This window comes from Ornithodoros turicata, unplaced genomic scaffold (genome assembly GCF_037126465.1).
Source record: "Ornithodoros turicata isolate Travis unplaced genomic scaffold, ASM3712646v1 ctg00001197.1, whole genome shotgun sequence".
In the NCBI taxonomy this organism is placed as follows: Eukaryota; Metazoa; Arthropoda; class Arachnida; order Ixodida; family Argasidae; genus Ornithodoros; species Ornithodoros turicata.
Window position 1 is genome coordinate 47,128 of NW_026999497.1, and position 19,831 is coordinate 66,958.

The following is a 19,831-nucleotide window of genomic DNA, read 5'->3' on the forward strand; positions in this document are numbered from 1 at the left end:
AAAGGTAAAATTTCCTACCCAAGCTGGTATAGAACGACAGTACCTCTACCATTTCGGGTCAATCCGCATCCTCGCACGCAGTCTCCTCCGCCGATATAAGCGGCGGCGTCCCCGTTTCCCTTACTCTTTCTCACATTTGCTCTAAGAAAAAAAAAAAAAGAAAAAAAAGAAAAAGAAAAAAGAAACGAAAGACAGAGAAAAGGTAGAACTTCCTACCCAAGCTGGTAGAACGACAGTTTCTACTCTGCTCATCTGCTCGTTCGTCTGCAGTTCTACCCAAAAGGTAAAGTTGGTTTAAGTAGAAATGTGGTTGCAATACAGCTCCACGGAGATGGGTAGAAATGTCTACCTCTTTTTTTTAGAGTGTATATGTACAATGTCCGTGGTAACCCTGGAATGTTGTAAAATTGTTGTGTATCGCGCGTAAAGTAATAACTCGGGGCTTCACGTCGCGAGCCAACCCGTGCGTAAAGTGCCGTATTTATTGTATACTTGTGTTCAACTCCTATACATGGCCTCCGAGAGGAGGCTGTAGTATCGTTAAAGATGAATGCGGGTGCGAGTCCCGCGGTTACCCGCGCAAGTTTGTTCTTGGCGGGCATACACATTTCCGTGTCATCGCGGGTTGCGGGTAATGCGCGGGTAGACCAGCACTGCCTCCGCGGATTATGCGGGAATACCCGCAATACCCGTAGGCGCAAAGAAAGCCCGTTAGCTTTTGGTGCACGATCAGATTCATTACGAACATTTGGCCAAAATATTTTCCAAGATGTTCTTCGCTCCCCCCCCAATATGCACACCTTCCGTGGTGTGTGAGATGACAGCTTTCTCATTTGCTAGCACAGTATTCTATGCTTACTCATTAACTATGTTTGCCGCATGGGGCTATCAAGATCGGCACCACGACTGGTACGGTTCGCGTCAGTAAGCTGGCAACCATGGGAGCAGTCACCACAGCGACAGCGCATTGGAAAAATGGCTCGCTAACGGGCAGTGTCCCCAGCACCAATAAATCATTTCGTGCTCTGACGATCTGGCATAATTGAAACCTGCGTACGCATTGGGCTGCGGGTATGTCTGCGGGTATGCGAGTACGCGTCCGGATGTGCAGATGCGGTTGCACCAAAGACATTGCTGCAGGTGCTCGTGCGGCGCGGGTGCAAATTTTCATGCCCTCACTAGTCTCTAAGGATTGTTAAACCTGCCTGTAATTTGTATTGTACTGTATTGTTTGTACCGTTCCTTAGCTACACACGATGTCAGTCCGTATGACTGAGGCTTTGGTGTCACGGTGTTCGGGGAAATACATACTATTGTTCTATATATACTTCGCGAGATACTAACTCTTGAACATCGGCGTCAAGGGTCTGTTTCCTATATTGATAACAGTTTCAAACCACTATCCATAGGTTTATTATAATGATGAACACTTCAAAATATTTCTTCGTCTTCCGTACCTTCTTCGTTCGTATAACTCTGCATCGTAGTAGACGCCAAGCTATGCATCTCTTCCTCCTCAGACGACTCGCTCGACGTTATCATATCTTGCGAAGATGGGCGTCCCGACTCGTCCAGGACAGTCCCTCCATCGCCAGGCCTTAACGACGCCCTCCTGGCCGCGTTCAGCCACCGCTGAAAGGGCAACGAATCAGGTTTCCAAAGACGGTTTTTCTCAAGGTACGAAAGGGCGCTCACGCACTTCTTCAACGGTTTTTCCTCTTCGACCGAATGCCCCATTCGGCTACGACCTTGCGTCATAGACGGCGTCATGTATTCCGTCGAGTTCGTACGTCTCAACATTCTCAGACTGATCGGAGCCACGGCGCTCGACCGCGAACTGCTGCAGAGAGGGAACGGCGTACGGTACGGCGCCGTTTTTCGCAGCGTTTTTCGCAGCGTTTTCTTGAGCGATTTTGGAGGACCGCTGCTAGAGCTGTCTTCGAAACTGGCTTGCTCTGCGATGGTGGTTGCAGTGTTGGGTGAGAAGATTTCACTCTGACGTTCGGCATCATAAAAGCGCCTGCCCCGGTCGCACTCGAGAATGATTGTTGCCTCCGACGTACTGTCGCACTGTGGAGGAGCGGGAATAATGCGGTAGTCTGCGCTGGGCTGCAAACTGGATGATTTCTTCCTGTCGGTTTCGATATTTGGTTGCTTAATTTCTAGTGAAGTAGGGGAGTCAGTCTTCGGTATAATCTCGTTCGGTTCATATGGTTGCGGGAAATTGGAAGAAATGGGAGTACCTTGTAAGTCGTAGCTCACGTACGTGGTTGATTTCGGTGTATCCCGCGTTACAGATGTCTGGTACGCAGTTTTATGCATGTACAAGAAGGTCTTCAGAAGTGGATTCATCTGGTTTTCGCGGATGAAGTTTTCGAGTTCGATCTCCTCCAACGTTGCTCCCTGTCTCGTGTCGCGCAAGCCATGCAGCACATGAGCCATGGATTCGGTTTCCATAATGTCACCCGAAGAATCCGTTGAAGGTGAGATTTGGCAGGTTGAGACTTCCTTGTAGAGAGAAACAGTCTTCAGCCAGTATTCTGTATATGACTTGGAACGAGGGACAAGAGCACGTTCACCGTCAACGCTGCCTAATCTGTCGGACGGAAGGATACCGTGGAACGACGCAGATTTCGGCCTTGTTCGTTTTGCGTTGATGGTGCCACCTGTATGGGTTTGTCATGTTACTGAAGTACCACATCAAAATTGCACGCTGTTTAAGCTAAAACAGTAATTGTAGCTAATATCTCTATTTTCTAGCATGTACCAGTTACGTACTTTTCCGGTCTCTTTGTCCACCTTCTCTCGAGTCATCAGTTTTGCTGCCAGATACGGACGAGAATCTCGCGCCTGCAACTCCCGTGCTGGTATAGTTTGCATATGTGCTCTCGGTGTCACGATATTGTTCACGAAGTGGCTCAGTCCATCTCGCGGTGTTGCCGTCGGGAGGAGAAGACGTCGTTTCCTCCAGAGGTACGATATTTCCAATCGCGCCTTCGCGCGTGTGGTGTTGAGAGGGTGTCACTTCGGGTGTCATCTGTTGTACTCCTGCTGCGTTCTTGAGAACATTTTTCCTGTATTCTTTTAGGAGCAATTTAGGAATCGGAGGGACCCAGCTCATTGTTTTAGTGTCTTGATCATGATGTTCTTCAGATGGTCGTCGCTTTCTCGGGCTAAATGGAAATCGGGTATCAACAGAACGACGAGGTTTTCTGCAATCGTTAGACCCTATATTAGATTCTGATGAATTGACGACAGTAACTTGAGATAAGAACTTTGCCATTTCTTTCTCTTCTAAGTGAACATGACCGCCTTGATCCAAACTATCTTCCGTCATCTCAGTCGTCGCCATTGCAGCCGTGGTGGTATCCTCTGACGACGAAGTCTCACTCCCGGGGGCGTCACCATCAGGTCCATGAATAGGCATAGAGTCTATGCCGACCTCTGGGAAGCTTAATTCCGTGTAGAACCTTCTCGTTGATATAGACGATGTCTCTTGCGTAACCGTGTTCTCAGCCGTCGTAGCCGTGGTCGTCGTTTGTCCAGGTGAGTCTTTCGAAGATGAAGAAGTTTGCCGAGTTCCTGATGACGGCGGCAGGTCGAATCCATCCGCTGTGTTAGCTTCACCGCTCGACCGCGCAGTTGTAAATTCACACTCTGGTTTAATAGAGTTCGTTGATGGTGATTCTGGAGCAATAAGCTTGTTGCGTGTCGAAGTACCAGAGTTTTCTCTATTCACCTTTTCTAATGGCTCATGGGTGAGCGCTGGCAAGTTTTCGTGTTCGAAAGGCACCGGAGGAGCCGTTGTGCTCTGGATCGACGGCACCCCATGTGTTGCGAGCTGAAGAACATGGGCGTACTCTTCTTCCAAAATTTCCTTCAGGATATTTTTCAAGTCGCCTCTTCGTAGGCGCGAAAGTGGCTGACTGAATGCTTCCAGATCAGCTTTAGGCGCGGTGGAATTTCCTTTGGGATTAATGTCAACTTTGGAAACGTCACTGGTACTCAGGACGTCCTCGTTCAAAAGCACGTCTTGCATCAAGTCGTATCCGCACACAGCCTCCTGCGTAGCTTTTGCTTCCGGGAACTTCCTGTTGTCTTCTACAGGTATGGCTCGGTTTGGTCCTACGACTCTGTTTAAGCACTGGATGATGTCGTTCTCGGTGATTGTCAACTTGACCTCTTCGCATGCCTTTTGAGGTGGAGGCAACTTGGGTGTAGCGTCATTTAGTATCGCGGACGATGCGACTGTTTGGAGGTTCTTCTCAACGATCTCTTCAACTTTGTTGCATGCCATATCTTGTCTTGGTGCATTTAACAGAAACAGCGCAGGAGATTGAATATCTGACGGTGGGCTACTTGAGGTGGGATCTACGTATGCTGCAGCAGTGGCTGTCCTAATTTCTGTTACATGGAAGGAATGCGCATATTCTTTCACTTCACTCGAAGGCCCCGAAGAGCACAGAATAGTGCTTTCTTCAACGGGGGTTCTGTCACAAGCGTCCACTTTCTGCAGCGCGGCTTTGCGACCCCAACCATGAATGGACGTACGGGACCTATTGAGAAGCCTCGTCATCGACGCATTAGGCATGTCTGACCCTAGTTCCAGTCGTGACAACGAAAATGAACTATCTTGTGTGCGATCTTGTAAATCTGCTTTCTTTCTTGAATAAGGAGGAAGAAGAATTGACTTGTTCCTTTTCTTTTTGGTTACAGTTCTCAGGTTCAGTAGTGGTGTTTCTTCTTCGACTTCCAGACCTACGACCTCGTCTTCTATCGGGGATAAAACGATTTTAGGTGGCATCTTAAGAAGTTTCTTCGGTATAGTGCAAAGCGAGGTTTCTTCCCTGACTTGCAAGGCATTGTCAGAGTCAATGTAGTGTACCCTTGGGTGTACCATTTTTGTGAATCCACCAACACCTGGCTGTGTTCTATCAACCTCCCCATTGTTTTGCAAGGAATCATTTATCGAGGGACAATCTGCAGTAGCTACCGTCGGAGCCTTGCCTGCAAGGTACGCCTTCAGACTATCCCTAGGAGGATCGTGAAGGTCCACATCACTCGAAATCGGCTCCAGAACCAGTTTTGCCGAATCTGATATCGGCAGGGTCGTCGTCGGAATGAACTTACGTTGTCTCATAAAACGATTGGGGTCTGAACAAGAGTGAAATGATTCGTTCGTCGCATTATCTTGTCGTTCGTCTCTAAGAAGGTAACATCTTTTTGGAAGACGATCGGGTGTCTGTGTAACAGGAAAAGCATCGATGGTTGCAGGGGTGCTCTGATAAGCCTGTAAGCGAGGAACACCGTAGACAGGAGGCTCCGGAAAATTTCTACCGACCCGATGTTCGGAGACCGTATCGCTTATTCGAATTCGCTTACGTGGATCCTTCGAGACGGAGTGTGGAGTTAGAATTCGACATAGGGTGGACACATCCACGTACGTTTTGCCTTTCGCTTCGCCGCACCCTTTATCGAGAGAAGGAAGCAGCTCCACGGTTTTATTTCTTGGAATAGCGCTGGACGACAGAGAGGAATCTCCGAAAGACACTTGGTCAACGCTGGGGGCTTCCTGCGCCGCCATAGTGTGTAGCTTCTGGCGTAGCTTGAGGAGAGTTCGAGAATACACGGCTCGGACTGTATCAGAAAACGTGCCCGCGTCAACTTCTACTCTGCATTCGTCTCCTTCGATTCTGCGGAGCCCAGCTGGGCTGCTTTGCGGGTTTGAGAGCTGGTCTATAACTATCCTCATAATGTGTTCTAGGTCCGCGTTCAAGTTGAAATCTCGCCTTTTCTCGCCGTCTCCGTGCTTTGGCGATGGTGGGTCCGCATTCACTTCGGCGTGTTCAATATGCGGCACAACAACATCGCCAGCTTGCCGTTGAGAATCCATAGATGTCGCCATGTTTGGAGTGGTAACTGGGGAGGTCTGTTGCAATGGTTCGACTGATTTCTCAGAAATCTTCGCCCTGCGTGACGTTGTCGCTCTAAGTGAAGTATTTGCTGTTGTTGGAGACTCTTCTTGAGAAAGCTGTCGCGTTGCTCTGCGAAGATCAGATTCCAACGAAGCTATGTCCTCAAAGTCCAATGGTTCGTATGGCACGTGGACGTCGACCACAACCGTGCTCTCATGGGAGGTTCTGGTAGGACTGGTAGGCCGGATTTCGATTAGACTTTGCATCTGCGGAGAGAGCACGGGCTTTCGAAGTACCATATCTTGTATCTTATCTTTGCAGTCATTGAAGATGCGCTTAATTCCTTTGCTTAACAGGACAGTCGAAGGATCAACCGTGTGGCGTTGCCTCCGATAACTACCATGTGGCTCTTCGTCGCTATCCTGGTGTCGACCTTCTTTGCCAATTATGATCCTGGAACAAATTGTGAGGGTATACCGGACTTTGCTAGTCGATTACTCCTCCCTGAGACCAAATAGCTCAACACGGTCTAGTTGAATGCAATGAACAATATTCCTAGAGGCGTTATGCTTTACGCGCCGATTATGCTTTATGATCTGCCGAAACGTTACCTGGCCACAAGAGCTACAATGCCTCCGATAGCTCCGATGCTCATGAGAAGTATGGCGAACACGTTGGCCGCCGGGGAAGTAGTATTGGATGCTGAAGCTGGGCGGTAAGAAGAAAGTTAAGACGAGCACTTAACAGGATATGTGTCTAACCTGGGATGCACAGGTCCTTCCTTTTCATAACGTTCGGTGGCGAGCAGGTGCAGATCTGGTTCACACATTCCACATAAGGGTTGAGGAACGCACATTCGGCGGTGTCCGCGCAGTCCTCAAAGATCAGGCGAGCTGAACAATTAGGACATTGTTTTTGCTACCCGTCTTTGTTCAACTCGCTGTTGCATAGCGACGGTAAAATCATAATCTTCGCTAAAGCAGAGACTACACTGAATATGTGTCCAACGCATCTTACCAGAGACACATCTTGGCTGGTCGTGCTCCACTACATGAACAGGTGTACTGTCGGGGCACTGACAGGTTCCCGTCGAGCCTTGCTTCTCGATGTTGCACACCTGGCCCAAGACTCGCATGCAGTCGAAGTCGTCCGAGCACCGCTTGCTTGTCTTGTGCTTCGCAGTATCTGGAATATAACGTAACAGAATAGCGTTTTTCGGGCCTTTCGCGGCTGTGTGTGTAGGTAACCAGACAATGATAGCGGTATGTCTTCTGAAACGCCGAGTGAACGAAATGTACGCTCTCTTTTTGAAAATGAAGAGAAGTGTCACATGGGGTAACTTCGCTAATAATCCTGGTGGTTACCGTGGTACAAGGCGCATCCCAATGCTTGCAAGTTTTCCGTGGTGGGCAGTTCTCTTGTACTACCCAAACCCCAGAGCAAGAGGGTTAGCACACCCTTCCCTCTTCTGTACCACCAACTCTCCACCCCTCTTGTCCTTCCCCTGGGTGCAACGAGCCGCCATTCCAGAGTATAGGTTGACCGCACCTTCGTCCTACATCACCTCACCACCACCCACCACCACAGAGAAGTAGCACTCTGTAGATCCGTTCGAAAAGAGCATGTTCTACACACGAGTGTGCACTTTTTAAGTGGCTAGTACGCGGTGACATGTTCTTAAGGTTCGCCGCTAAAGTGCGGTTATTTTAAGAAAACCTACAATAAGTTGGCGCAGGAGTTGGTTTATGGACGAAGAGAACTTCTTCCCTCGCCTGTCGCTTCCCCGCAGAGTTCTCCATTCGCCATTGGAGGCTCTCTTGAATATCAGTTTTAAAACTGAAAGTACAGAAAGAGAGCAGAGTTAATTCTGTTGCAATTTAGACATTTGGCCTCACTCTAAATGTAAATCAAGTAAGAGTTCGAGATGTTCGCTCAGAAATGGTCACGTGAACTGTCCTTTCACACTTGAGCTCCATGGGATGAATTTCAGATGCTTCGTTGTTTTGACAACATTAACTCGCACCCTAGCTTTAAAACCACTTAAAGCTCACATGTGAGGCGGGCGCTTCAATTGCGGGGCATCCATCTCGAGATCTGCTGCCTTCCGACGTAAGGGTTTCGAAGACACAGTCTGCTGCCTTGCCCTCCAAGCGAGAAGGACCAGAAGAACGCGCACAATATGCATTCCCGATTTCTGCGCAAGTACAACAACAGTGTACATAGCAAAACGGTCCTGGAGTGGTGAACTTGAACCTGCCTGCTTCTTCTTGAAATAGGAAGAAATATTTGGGAAAGAGGCAGAAGACACAGCCTACTCTGCTAGTGGAAGGAGTCGACTTATGAAATTGTAGGACAAAGGAGCAAATAGGTTGGAGGTCCTGGTGATGAATGTGCTGGAGGAGAATTACGAGAATTACATCTGAACAGGCGTTGGGGTTATCTAAATGGTTCGTTACGTGGAGTGAGATCACGAGGAAGTTCCTTCTTCTTCTTCTTCATGCATTCCTTTTGACAAGAAGACTATAATATACCGCTGCCGTGAAGGTCGAACCGAAATGTCTCCCAACCCGGATCACCTTCCAGTTTAATTTCACAAAAGCTTCTGGTCGACACTGCGCCGGCTTGTGAATTTACTATTTAATAGTCGCTTGACTGGCGGCCTGCTGTGTCCTCTTCCAAGTGGGAAACTGTTATGGCACTACTCTGCAAGAATCTGTCCCGCAAATGGGGCCCGAGTGCTCACAGACCTGTGACTAGTAATGGCCCTTGAAATCGGCCTCGGGAGGGGTATATGAATACATGTTTGTGGGTGCGTGCATTGGTGACTGAGCTCTGTTGCACAACCTCAGAAATTCCAGGGTGGATGTTACAAAACAGCCAAGGCGGGTGTCCGAAAATTACTGCCAGTACCGCTACTGGATACACGCTATACGGTTATTTCGAACGCAATCCTGCTGATAATTGCTCTAGTCCTTGGACTTCATTGTTATCCCTCCTTCTCAAGCATGTGCAGTCCCTGAACGGTCCCTCAAGCTTCATTCCTTGACATTAAGCAATTTTTTAACGCAACAGTTACAAAAAAAAAAAACGGCAACTTTTGTCCGTTTTGATCAGAACAAGACTTTTGGTATGGTACACACCACGAGCGCATGTACGAGTGTGAAAATTGCTGTTTTGGTACCTGCTGCGCCCAATAAATGGCATCACGTAATGACAAGGAATGAAGCTTGAGGGACCGTTCAGGGACCCCATATGCCTGAGAAGGAGGGACACCGATTAAGCCCAAGGACCAGAGGCCAAGGACTGCGTTCGAAATATTCTTCTAGCCTGAATCGAGTAGAGACACAGGCAAGGATTTCGCTACAGCCGCCTTGGTTGGCCGCCTTTTTCTTGGGGGGGGGGGGGTATGTATATGGATACATGTTTGTGGATGTGCGCATAGGTGAGCTGTATTGGGCAACCTCAGAAATTCCAGGGGGGATTTTGCAAAACAACCAAGGCGGCTGTAGCGAAATCCTTGCCTGTGTCTCTACTCGATTCAGGCTACAAGATTATTTCGAACGCGATCCTGGGCCTCTGGTCCTTGGGCTTAATCGGTGTCCCTCCTTTTCAGGCCTATGGGGTCCCTGAACGGTCCCTCAAGCTTCATTCCTTGTCATTACGTGATGCCATTTATTGGGCGCAGCAGGTACCAAAACAGCAATTTTCACACTCGTACATGCGCTCGTGGTGTGTACCATACCAAAAGTCTTGTTCTGATCAAAACGGACAAAAGTTGCCGTTTTTTTGTAACTGTTGCGTTAAAAAATTGCTTAATGTCAAGGAATGCAGCTTGAGGGACCGTTCAGGGACTGCACATGCCTGAGAAGGAGGGATAACAATTAAGTCCAAGGACTAGAGCAATTATCAGCAGGATTGCGTTCGAAATAACCGTATAGCGTGTATCCAGTAGAGGTACTGGCAGGGATTTTCCGACACCCGCCTTGGCTGTTTTGTAACATCCACCCTGGAATTTCTGAGGTTGTGCAATAAAGCTCAGTCACCAATGCACGCACCCACAAACATGTATTCATATACCCCTCCCGAGGCCGATTTCAGGGGACATTACTAGACACAAGTCTGTGAGCATTCGGGCCCCATTAGCGGGACGGGTGCTTGCAGAGTACTGTCACAACAGTTTCCCGCTTGGAAGAGGACACAGGAGGCCACCAGTCAAACAACTATTAAATACCAAAGTCAAAAGCTGCCGCACTGTCGACCAGAAGCTTTTGTGAAATTAAAGTGGAAGGCGATCAGGGTTGGGAGACTTTTCGGTTCGACCTTCACGACAGCAGCATATAGTCTTGTCAGAAGGAACGCGTGTAGAAGAAGAAGAGAAAGAAACTTCCTCGTGATCTCACTCCACCGAACGAACCATTCAGAAAACTGCAGCGGGTGTTTAGGTAATTCTCTTCCAGCACATTCATCACCAGGACCTCCAAGCTATTTCTTCTTTCCACATTCAATTTCATAAGTGGACTCCTTCCACTAGCAGAGTAGGCTGCGTCTTCTGACTCCTTCCAAAATATTTCTTACTCTTTCAAGACGAACCAGGCAGGTTAAGTTCACCTCTCAAGGACCGTTTTGCTATGTACACTGCTGTTGTTGTACTCGCGCAGAAAGCGGGAATGCATGTTGTGCGCGTTCTTCTGGTCCTTCTCGCTTGGAGGGTGAGGCAGCAGACTGTGTCTTCAAAATCCACACGTCGAAAGTCACCAGATCTTGAGATGGATGCCCGGCAATTGAAGCGTGCGCCTCACATGTGAGCTTAAAGCGGTTTTAAAGCTAGGGTACGAGTTAATGTTGACAAAAGAACGATGTACTAAACGAAGCACCTAAAGGTTGAAAGCATCACAGTTGACGTGACCAGTTTAGGACGAGCATCTCGAATTGTTGCTTGAATTGGGCTTAGAGTGAGGCCAAATGACTAGATGGGAACAAGATTAACTCTGCTCTCATTCTCCAATTTCAGTTTCAAAACTGATATTCAAGAAACCCTCCAATGGCAAATGGAGAACTCTACGGGGAAGCGACAGGCGAGGGAAGTAGTTCTCTTCATCCACGAACCAACTCCTGCGCCAACTTATTGGAAGTTTTCTTAAAATAACCTTACGCACCTTCGGAGCAAATCTTAAGAACATAGCAGGAGCAGGCCAAACTCAAGGCTCAAACTCAGGGCAACGTTAACGTCAACTTAAGAACATGTCACCGCTTACTGGCCACTTAAAAAAATGCATACTCGTGTGTAGAACATGCTCTTATCAAACGCCTCTACAGAATGCTACTTCTCTGTGGTGGGTGGCGGTGAGGTGATGTAAGGGGAAGCTGCGGTCAGCCTACTCTGGAGTGGCGGCTCGTTGCACCCTGCAAGAGGGGTGGGAGAGATGATGGTGGTACAGGAGAGAGCGGTGCTCCAACCTTATTGCTATGGGATTTGGGTAGTCCAACAGAACTACCCGCCACAGAAAACATGCGAGCATCCCTCAGTAGGCTTCATTGGGATGCGCCCTGTACCACGGTAGCCAGCAGGATTATCGGCGAAGTTACCCCGTGTACTACTTCTCCCCTCTTTCGAAAAGAGAGGGCGAATACCCCGTTGCGACACACACGTCAGAGATCAGGGTGTATTTCGTTCACTCGGCGTTTCAGTAGAGATACCGCTATCATTGTCTGGTTACTTACACACACAGCGGCGAAAGCACCGAAGAACTCACTTGTGCTACGTTATATTCCAGATACTGCGAAGCACAATACAGGCAAGCGGTGCTCGGACGACTTCGACTGCGAGCAAGTCTTGGGCCAAGTGTGCAACATCGAGAAGCAAGGCTCGACAGGAACCTGTCAGTGCCCCGACAGCACACCTGTTCGTGTAGTGGAGCACGGCCAGCCAAGATGTGTCTCTGGTAAGATGCGTTGGACACATATTCAGTGTAGTGGAGTCCAGCTCTGTTTTAGCGAAGAGTATGATTTTACCGTCGCTATGCAACAGCGAGTTGAACAAAGACGGGTAGCAAAAACAATGTCCTAATTGTCCAGCTCGCCTGATCTTTGAAGACTGCGCGGACACCGCCGAATGTGCGTTCCTCAACCCTTATGTGGAATGTGTGAACCAGATCTGCACCTGCTCTCCACCGAACGTTATGAAAAGGAAGGACCTGTGCATCCCAGGTTAGACACACATCCTGTTAAGTGGTGATCTTAACTTTCTTCTTACCGCACAGATTCAGCATCCAATACTACTTCCCAGACGGCCAACGTGTTTGCCATGCTTCTCATGAGCATCGGAGCTATCGCAGGCTTTGCAGCTCTTGTGGCCAGGTAACGTCTCGGTAGAGCACATCACATAAAGCCTCTAGGGATATCGTTCATTACATTCAGCTAGACCGTGTTATGCGGTCTCAAGGAAGAGTAATCGAGTGGCAAAGTCCGGTATATCCTCACAATTTGTTCCAGGATCATAATTGTCAGAGAAGGCCGACACCAAGATAGCGACGAAGGACCACATGGTCGTTATCGATGGCGACATCAGGCGGATGATCCTCCGATGGTCCTGTTAAGCAAAGGCATCAAGCGCATTTTCAATGACTGCAAAGATAAGATACAAGATATGGTACTTCGGAAGCCCGTGCTCTCTCCGCAGATGCAAAGTCTAATCGAAATCCGGCCTACCAGGCCTACCAGAACCTCCCATGAGAGCACGGTTGTGGTTGATGTCCACGTGCCATACGAACCGTTGGACTTTGAGGACATGGCTTCGTTGGAATCTCACCTTGAGCAACGCGACAGCTTTCTCAAGAAGAGTCTCCAACAACAGCAAATACTTTATTGGGAGCGACAGCATCACACAGGTCGAAGATTACTAAGAAGTCAGTCGAGCCGTTGCAACAGACCTCCCCAGTTACCACTCCAAATATGGCGCCATCTCTGGATTCTCAAAGGCAAGCTGACGATGTCCTTGTGCCGCATATTGAACACGCCGAAGTGAATGCGGACCCACCATCGCCAAAGCACGGAGACGACGAGAAAAGGCGAGATTTCAACTTGAACACGGACCTAGAACACATTATGCAGATAGTTATAGACCAGCTCTCAAACCCGCAAAGCAGCCCAGCTGGGCTCCGCAGAATCGAAGGAGACGAATGCAGAGTAGAAGTTGACGAGGGCAAGTTTTCTGATACAGTCCGAGCCGTGTATTCTCGAACTCTGCTCAAGCTACGCCAGAAGCTACACACTATAGCGGCGCAGGAAGCCCCCAGCGTTGACCAAGTGTCTTTCGGAGATTCCTGTCGGACGTCCAGCGCTATTCCAAGAAATAAAACCGTGGAGCTGCTTCCTTCTCTCGATAAAGGGTGCGGCGAAGCGAAAGGCAAAACGTACGCGGATGTGTCCACCCTATGTCGAATTCTAACTCCACACTCTGTCTCGAGGGATCCACGTAAGCGAATTCGAATAAGCGATACGTTCTCCGAACATCGGGTCGGGAGAAATTTTCCGGAGCCTCCAGTCTATGGTGTTCCTCGCTTGCAGACTCATCAAAGCACCCCTGCAACCATCGATGCTTTTCCTTTTACACGGACACCCGATCGTCTTCCAAAAAGATGTTACCTTCTTAGAGACGAACGACAAGATAATCCGACGACCGAATCATTTCACTCTTGTTCCGACCCCAATCGTTTTATGAGACAACAGAAGTTCATTCCGACGACGACCCTGCCGATATCCGATTCGGCAAAACTGGTTCTGGAGCCGATTTCGAGTGATGTGGACCTTCACAATCCTCCTAGGGATAGTCTGAAGGCGTACCTTGCAGGCAAGGTTCCGACGGTAGCTACTGCAGATTGTCCCACGGTAAACGATTACTTGCAAAACAATGGGGAGGTTGACAGAACACAGTCAGGTGTTGGTGGATTCACAAAAATGGTACACCCAAGGGTACACTACATTGACTCTGACAATGCCTTGCGAGTCAGAGAAGAAACCTCGCTCTGCAGTATACCAAAAAAGCTTCTTAAGAAGCCACCTAAAATCGTTTTATCCCCGATAAAAGACGAGGTCGTAGGTCTGCAAGCCGAAGAAGAAACGCCACTACTTAACCTGGAAACCATACCTAAGAAGAAAAGGAACAAGTCAGTTCTTCTACCCCCTTATTCAAGAAAGAGAGGATGTTTACAATATCACACACAAGATAGTTCATTTTCGTTGTCACGACTGGAACTAGGGTCATACATGCCTAATCTGTCGACGTCCAGGCTTCTCAATAGGTCCTGTACGTACATTCATGGTTGGGGTTGCAAAGACGTGCTGCAGAAAGTGGACGCTTGTGACAGAACGCCCGTTGAAGAAAGCATTATTCTGTGCTCTTCGGGGCCTTCGAGCGAAGTGAAAGAATATGCGCAATCCTACCACGAAAGAGTGATTAGGACAGGCACTGCTGCCGCATACGTAGATCCCACCTCAAGTAGCCCCCCTTCAGATATTCAATGTCCTGCGCTCTTTCTGTTAAATACACCAAGACAAGATATGGCATGCAACAAAGTTGAAGAGATCGTTGAGAAGAACCTCCAAACAGTCGCATCGTCCGCGGTACTAAATGGCACTACAGCTAAGTTATCTCCACCTCGAAAGGCATGCGAAGAGGTCAAGTTGACAATCACCGAGAACGACATGATCCAGTGCTTAAACAGAGTCGTAGGACCAAATCGAGCCATAGCTGTAGAAGACAACAGGAAGTTCCCAGGAGCAAAAGCTACGCAGGAGGCTGTGTGCGGTTACGACTTGATGCAAGACGTGCTTTTGAACGAGGACTTCCTAAGTACCAGTGACGTTTCCAAAGTTGATATTAATCCCAAAGGAAATTCCACCGCGCCTAAAGCTGATCTGGAAGCATTAAGTCAGCCACTTTCGCGCCTACGAAGAGGCGACTTGAAAAATATCCTGAAGCAAATTTTGGAAGAAGAGTACGCCCATGTTCTCCAGCTTGCAACACATGTGGTGCCGTCGATCCAGAGCACAACGGCTCCTCCGGTGCCTTTCGAACACGAAAACTGGCTAGCGCTCACCCATGAGCCATTGGAAAAGGTGAATAGGGAAAGCTCTGGTACGTCGACACGCAACAAGCTTATTGCTCCAGAATCACCATCAACGAACTATGTTAAACGAGAGTATGAATTTACAACTGCGCGGTCGAGCGGTGAAGCTAACACAGCGGATGGATTCGACCTGCAGCCGTCATCAGGAACTCGGCAAAGTTCTGACAACACAGCTGACAACACAGCTGACAACACAGTTACGCAAGAAACATCGTCGACATCTATCAGAAGGTTTTACACGGAATTAAGCTTCCCAGACGTGGACATTCATGGAGCTGATGGTGACGCCCCCGGGAGTGATACTTCGTCGTCAGAGGATACCACCACTGCTGCAATGACGACGACTCAGACGACGGAAGATAGCTTGGATGAAGACGGTTATGTTCACTTGGAAGAGAAAGAAATGACGAAGTTCTTATCTCAAGTTACTGTCGTTAATTCATCAGAATCTAATATAGTGTCTAACGATTGCGAAAAACCTCGTCGTTCTGTTGATACGCGATTCCCATTTAGCCCGAGAAGGCGACGACCACCTGAAAAACATCGAGATCAAGACACTAAAACAATGAGCTGGGTCCCTCCGATTCCTAAATTGCTCCTAAAAGAATTCAGGAAAAATGTTCTCAAGAACGCAGCAGGAGTACAACCGATGACACCCGAAGTGACACCCTCTCAACACCACACGCGCGAAGGCGCGATTGGAAATATCGTACCTCTGGAGGAAACGACGTCTTCTCCTCCCGACGGCAACACCGCCAGATGGACTGAGCCATTTCGAGAATATCGTGACACCGAGAGCATATGTGCAAACTACACCACCACGGGAGTTGCAGTCGTGAGATTTTCGTCCGTGTCAGGCAGCAAAACCGATGACTCGAGAGAAGGTGGACAAAGAGACCGGAAAAGTACGTAATAGCTACATGCTCTAAAAAGAGAGATATTAGCTACAGTTACACTGCTTTAGCTTAAATAGTTTGCAGCTCTGATATTTGACTTCAGTAATATGAGAAACCTATACAGGTGGCTTCACCAACGGAAAACGAACGAGGCCGAAATCTGCGTCATTCCACGGCATCCTTCCATCCGACAGACTGGGCAGCGTTGATGGTGAACGTGGTTTCGTCCCGCGTTCCAAGTCGTATACAGAATATTGGCTTAGGACTGTTTCCCTGTACAAGGAAGTCTCATCCTGCCAAATCTCACCTTCAACGGATCCTTCGGGCGACGTTATGGAAACCGAATCCATGGCTCATGTGCTGCATGGCTTGGACGACACAAGACAGGGAACAACGTTGGAGGAGATCGACCTCGAAAACTTCATTCGCGAAAACCAGATGAATCCACTTCTGAAGGCTTTCTTGTACATGCATAAAACGGCGTACCAGACATCTGTGACGCGGGATACACCCAAATCAACCACGTACGTCAGTTACGACTTACAAGGTACGCCCATTTCTTCTAATGTCCCGCAACCATATGAACCGGACGAGATAATACCGAAGACTGACTACCCGACTTCACTAGAAATTAAACCACCAAATATCGAAACCGACAGGAAGAAATCATCCAGTTTGCAGCCCAGCGCAGACTACCGCATTATTCCAGCTCTTCCACAGTGCGAAAGTACGTCGGAGGCAACAATCATTGTCGACTGCGACCGGGGCAGGCGCTTTTATGATACGGAACGTCAAAGTGGGATCTTCTCACCCAACGGTGCAACCACCATCACAGAGCAAGCCAGTTTCGAAGACAGCTCTAGCAGCGGTCCTCCAAAATCGCTCAAGAAAACGCTGCGAAAAACGGCGCCGTACCGTACGCCGTTCCGTCTCTGCAGCAGTTCGCGGTCGAGCGCCGTGGCTCCGATCAGTCTCAGAATGTTGAGACGTACGAACTCGACGGAATACATGACGCCGTCTATGACACAAGGTCGCAGCCGAATATGGAATTCCATCGAAGAGGAAAAACCGTTGAAGAAGTGCGTGAGCGCCCTTTCGTACCTTGAGAAAAACCGTCTTTGGAAACCGGACTCGTTGCCCTTTCAGCGGTGGCTGAACGAGGCCAGGAGGGCGTCGTTAAGGCCTGGCGATGGAGGGTCTGTCCTGGATGAGTCGGGACGCCCGTCTTCGCAAGATATGATAACGTCGAGCGAGTCGTCTGAGGAGGAAGAGATGCATAGCTTGGCGTCTACTACGATGCAGACTATGGACGAAGCTGGTACGGAAGGCGAAGAAATAGCTTGAAGTGCTCATAGTTATAATAAACCAATGTATAGTGGATTGAATTGAATTGATTGGATCAATATAGAAAACATACCGTTGACGCGGATGTGAGAGAGTTGGGACCTCGCGAAATAGCAACATGTACACAACAATAGTATTTTCCTTGATTACCCTGACGCGCACTAAAATGCGTCCACGATATACTGAACCACATATCGGTGTAACCGGTCACAACTTCTCGTTAACATCACCATTGACTTCGCTCTCCAGGCATAAACTCATAACTTTTGTTCACATGAATAGTGCGTTCACTAATTTGCCGCATAGAACTAGCACGTCTGCACATAGCAGCACAACTAGCATCTGGCATTAGGTTGGAACCAGGGAACCGTGCCTGTGGTGTACACTGTAAACTTTTTCACACCTTTAAAGGTGTGCGCTGTGCACATTCAATCTGGTTGCGTAACATTGCATCTCCAGTATGATATTTTACAAAATTCGGAAAGCATTACTAGAGATCAAGTGTCAGTGCAAATCTTGCTTTTATTATGTCTTGGATATCGTCGGTACGAGCTAATGCATGTATGGATCGCTATCGATAATCGAGCACGCGCAAGTGTCTACAATACTGTTGAACAATGTCGAGATGTTGCAAGACAATTTTTGGAGGACAGACAACACTCGAGTAAAGAAAATTTGTGCGAAACCGTGCTCCATTATGATGTTACCAAAATTACACCTAAAAAGGCGTGCGCCATGCACGCTATTACACCTTTAAAGGTGTGAAAAGATTTAGAGTGTACTTGTGCTACTGAGAAGTGCCCCCCCCCCTTTCACTTCAATGTAAGCCTAAGTCCGGGGTATAAAATCCAACACCACCTGGACAGAAGCTCAGCGCAGCTCCGTAGCGCTCCGCAGCGTAATGTCATCCTACTCGGATAGGCGTCGGCTAATCCCACGGAAGATGTGTCCCGGCGAAGGAGACGACACGCGCTTCATTGGAGAGAAACCATGCGGGTAGGCTGACTTATATGGCGAAGGCGAGGGGATATTGGAGAGGCCTTCTCTTCTAGGTGGTGTTGATTTATCCCACTACCACGGGAATAAAACCAGCGGCCTGCACTACTGGGTACAGCCTGTCCTCGTTAATATGGGCTCCGTTAATATGGACAACTCGAATTATGTACGATTTTTTAGAGGACCGTTAATATGAAAACTCGCTTTTCGGACAATGGACGGTCCAGCACGGTACAGATCATAATCTATGGTAGTCTATGTAGTCAGTGTGGAGGGCAAGCCTCTCCCCACGTTCTGCAGGAGAATTTTTGAAAGTAAGACGTTCCGTTGCGTTTAGGGACCTATGCCCCCTCCTTCGCAACCATCCACAAGAACTATAAGAGGAAATGGGGTTATTTGCGGGCTTGAAGAGCCTGGAAAATGCTGTATGACGTCATGGTGCTGTATGACGACTCATCCTGGTGCAAGGAGTTGTAGGTTACGAGAACAGAGGCGGTGCAGTTGTCAAGGCAAGTTGTCAGGCTCTGGCGTCGACGACTTCAGCAACGCCAAGCCAACGGTCCTTCAAGCAGGTACTAATTCGAGAATATTTTTCAAGAAACCTTCTGAATTTTTTGTTATTTCCTTGGTATTCGATAATATGGACGATTCGCTTTAAGGACGATTTTGGACTGTATATGCAACCGCACCGCATCAAAAGCCTCCTCCTGGTCAAATGAGACCAGACCTGCTGTTCGGTGCCATCTGTGCACACAATAAATGGCATCGCTTTAATGCCAAGGAAGGAAGCTTAAGGCACCATCTTGGAACTGAAGAGGTAACTGAGGTAACTGAGAGGTGGAACTGACAAGGAGGAATGACAAGTTAGACGACTGGGGAAAGCGTCTCGGTGAACGCGATGAAACGACACTGTGACGACACGGTGGTGTACACCTGGTACCGAGGACAAAGCAGCACGCGCTTGGATCGATTTTGTGTGCTACAATAATACACAACCTGTGTAGCGAGGTGCGATGGACGTCCTTGAAGTTTCCGAAAGTGGAAGAAGAAAGTGGAAGATGCACGCAAATACTTTACAAATAAAAAGGAGGGTGTATCGATTACGCTTGCTATGCTCACATGTATGCAAAACATGCAATCACATGCAAATCATGGTGTAAAAAGTAACGTAGACTTGTATACTCAATCATTGCAACAACAGATTCTCCGTAATACTAATTCAAGACATCTGAAGGAATAGATCCATAGTCCTCGAGCTTGAGGACTCTAAAAGACGATAAAAGATAAGACACACAGATAAGGTTTCCCATCACTATGAACCTTCACCAGCTAGCCGCCATCCTCTCAGCTCTCTCAGCAGAATAGATGCTTTCAAGTAACCTTTTTGTTTTTGTTTTTCTACGCTTTATATCGGAATGGAACGCACTGCCAGATAGTGTTGTGTCACCGCACCTTCGATTGATGCATTTTCTAATTGTTTAAAAGGTACACTGTGTTTATACGCCGCGATTCCGCCTCTACAACTCCAAAACAAAAAAAGGTAAAATTTCCT

At 48.2% G+C, this 19,831-nt stretch overlaps 3 protein-coding genes across 3 annotated transcripts; 2 read left to right on the forward strand and 1 right to left on the reverse strand.

Moving 5' to 3' along the window:
• Positions 1-1,428: 1,428 nt before the first annotated feature.
• LOC135376644 (uncharacterized) lies at positions 1,429-8,350 on the reverse strand. Its single transcript, XM_064609152.1, has 7 exons — positions 7,967-8,350; positions 7,636-7,751; positions 6,933-7,100; positions 6,677-6,808; positions 6,527-6,623; positions 2,779-6,368; positions 1,429-2,666 (listed from the first exon to the last, which is right to left on the reverse strand). The coding sequence occupies exons 1-7, from the start codon at positions 8,134-8,136 to the stop codon at positions 1,432-1,434; spliced, it is 5,508 nt and encodes a 1,835-aa protein (XP_064465222.1). The 5' UTR covers positions 8,137-8,350; the 3' UTR covers positions 1,429-1,431.
• A 1,944-nt stretch (positions 8,351-10,294) lies between these two features.
• Positions 10,295-12,817, forward strand: LOC135376649 (uncharacterized). The gene is made up of 6 exons (XM_064609158.1): positions 10,295-10,357; positions 10,927-11,857; positions 11,991-12,122; positions 12,176-12,272; positions 12,408-12,728; positions 12,793-12,817. The coding sequence occupies exons 2-6, from the start codon at positions 11,425-11,427 to the stop codon at positions 12,815-12,817; spliced, it is 1,008 nt and encodes a 335-aa protein (XP_064465228.1). The 5' UTR covers positions 10,295-10,357; positions 10,927-11,424.
• On the forward strand, positions 12,734-17,319 carry LOC135376653 (uncharacterized). The gene is made up of 2 exons (XM_064609162.1): positions 12,734-15,948; positions 16,064-17,319. Exons 1-2 carry the CDS (start codon positions 12,867-12,869, stop codon positions 17,281-17,283), a joined length of 4,302 nt encoding a protein of 1,433 aa, XP_064465232.1. The 5' UTR covers positions 12,734-12,866; the 3' UTR covers positions 17,284-17,319.
• Positions 17,320-19,831: the final 2,512 nt, after the last annotated feature.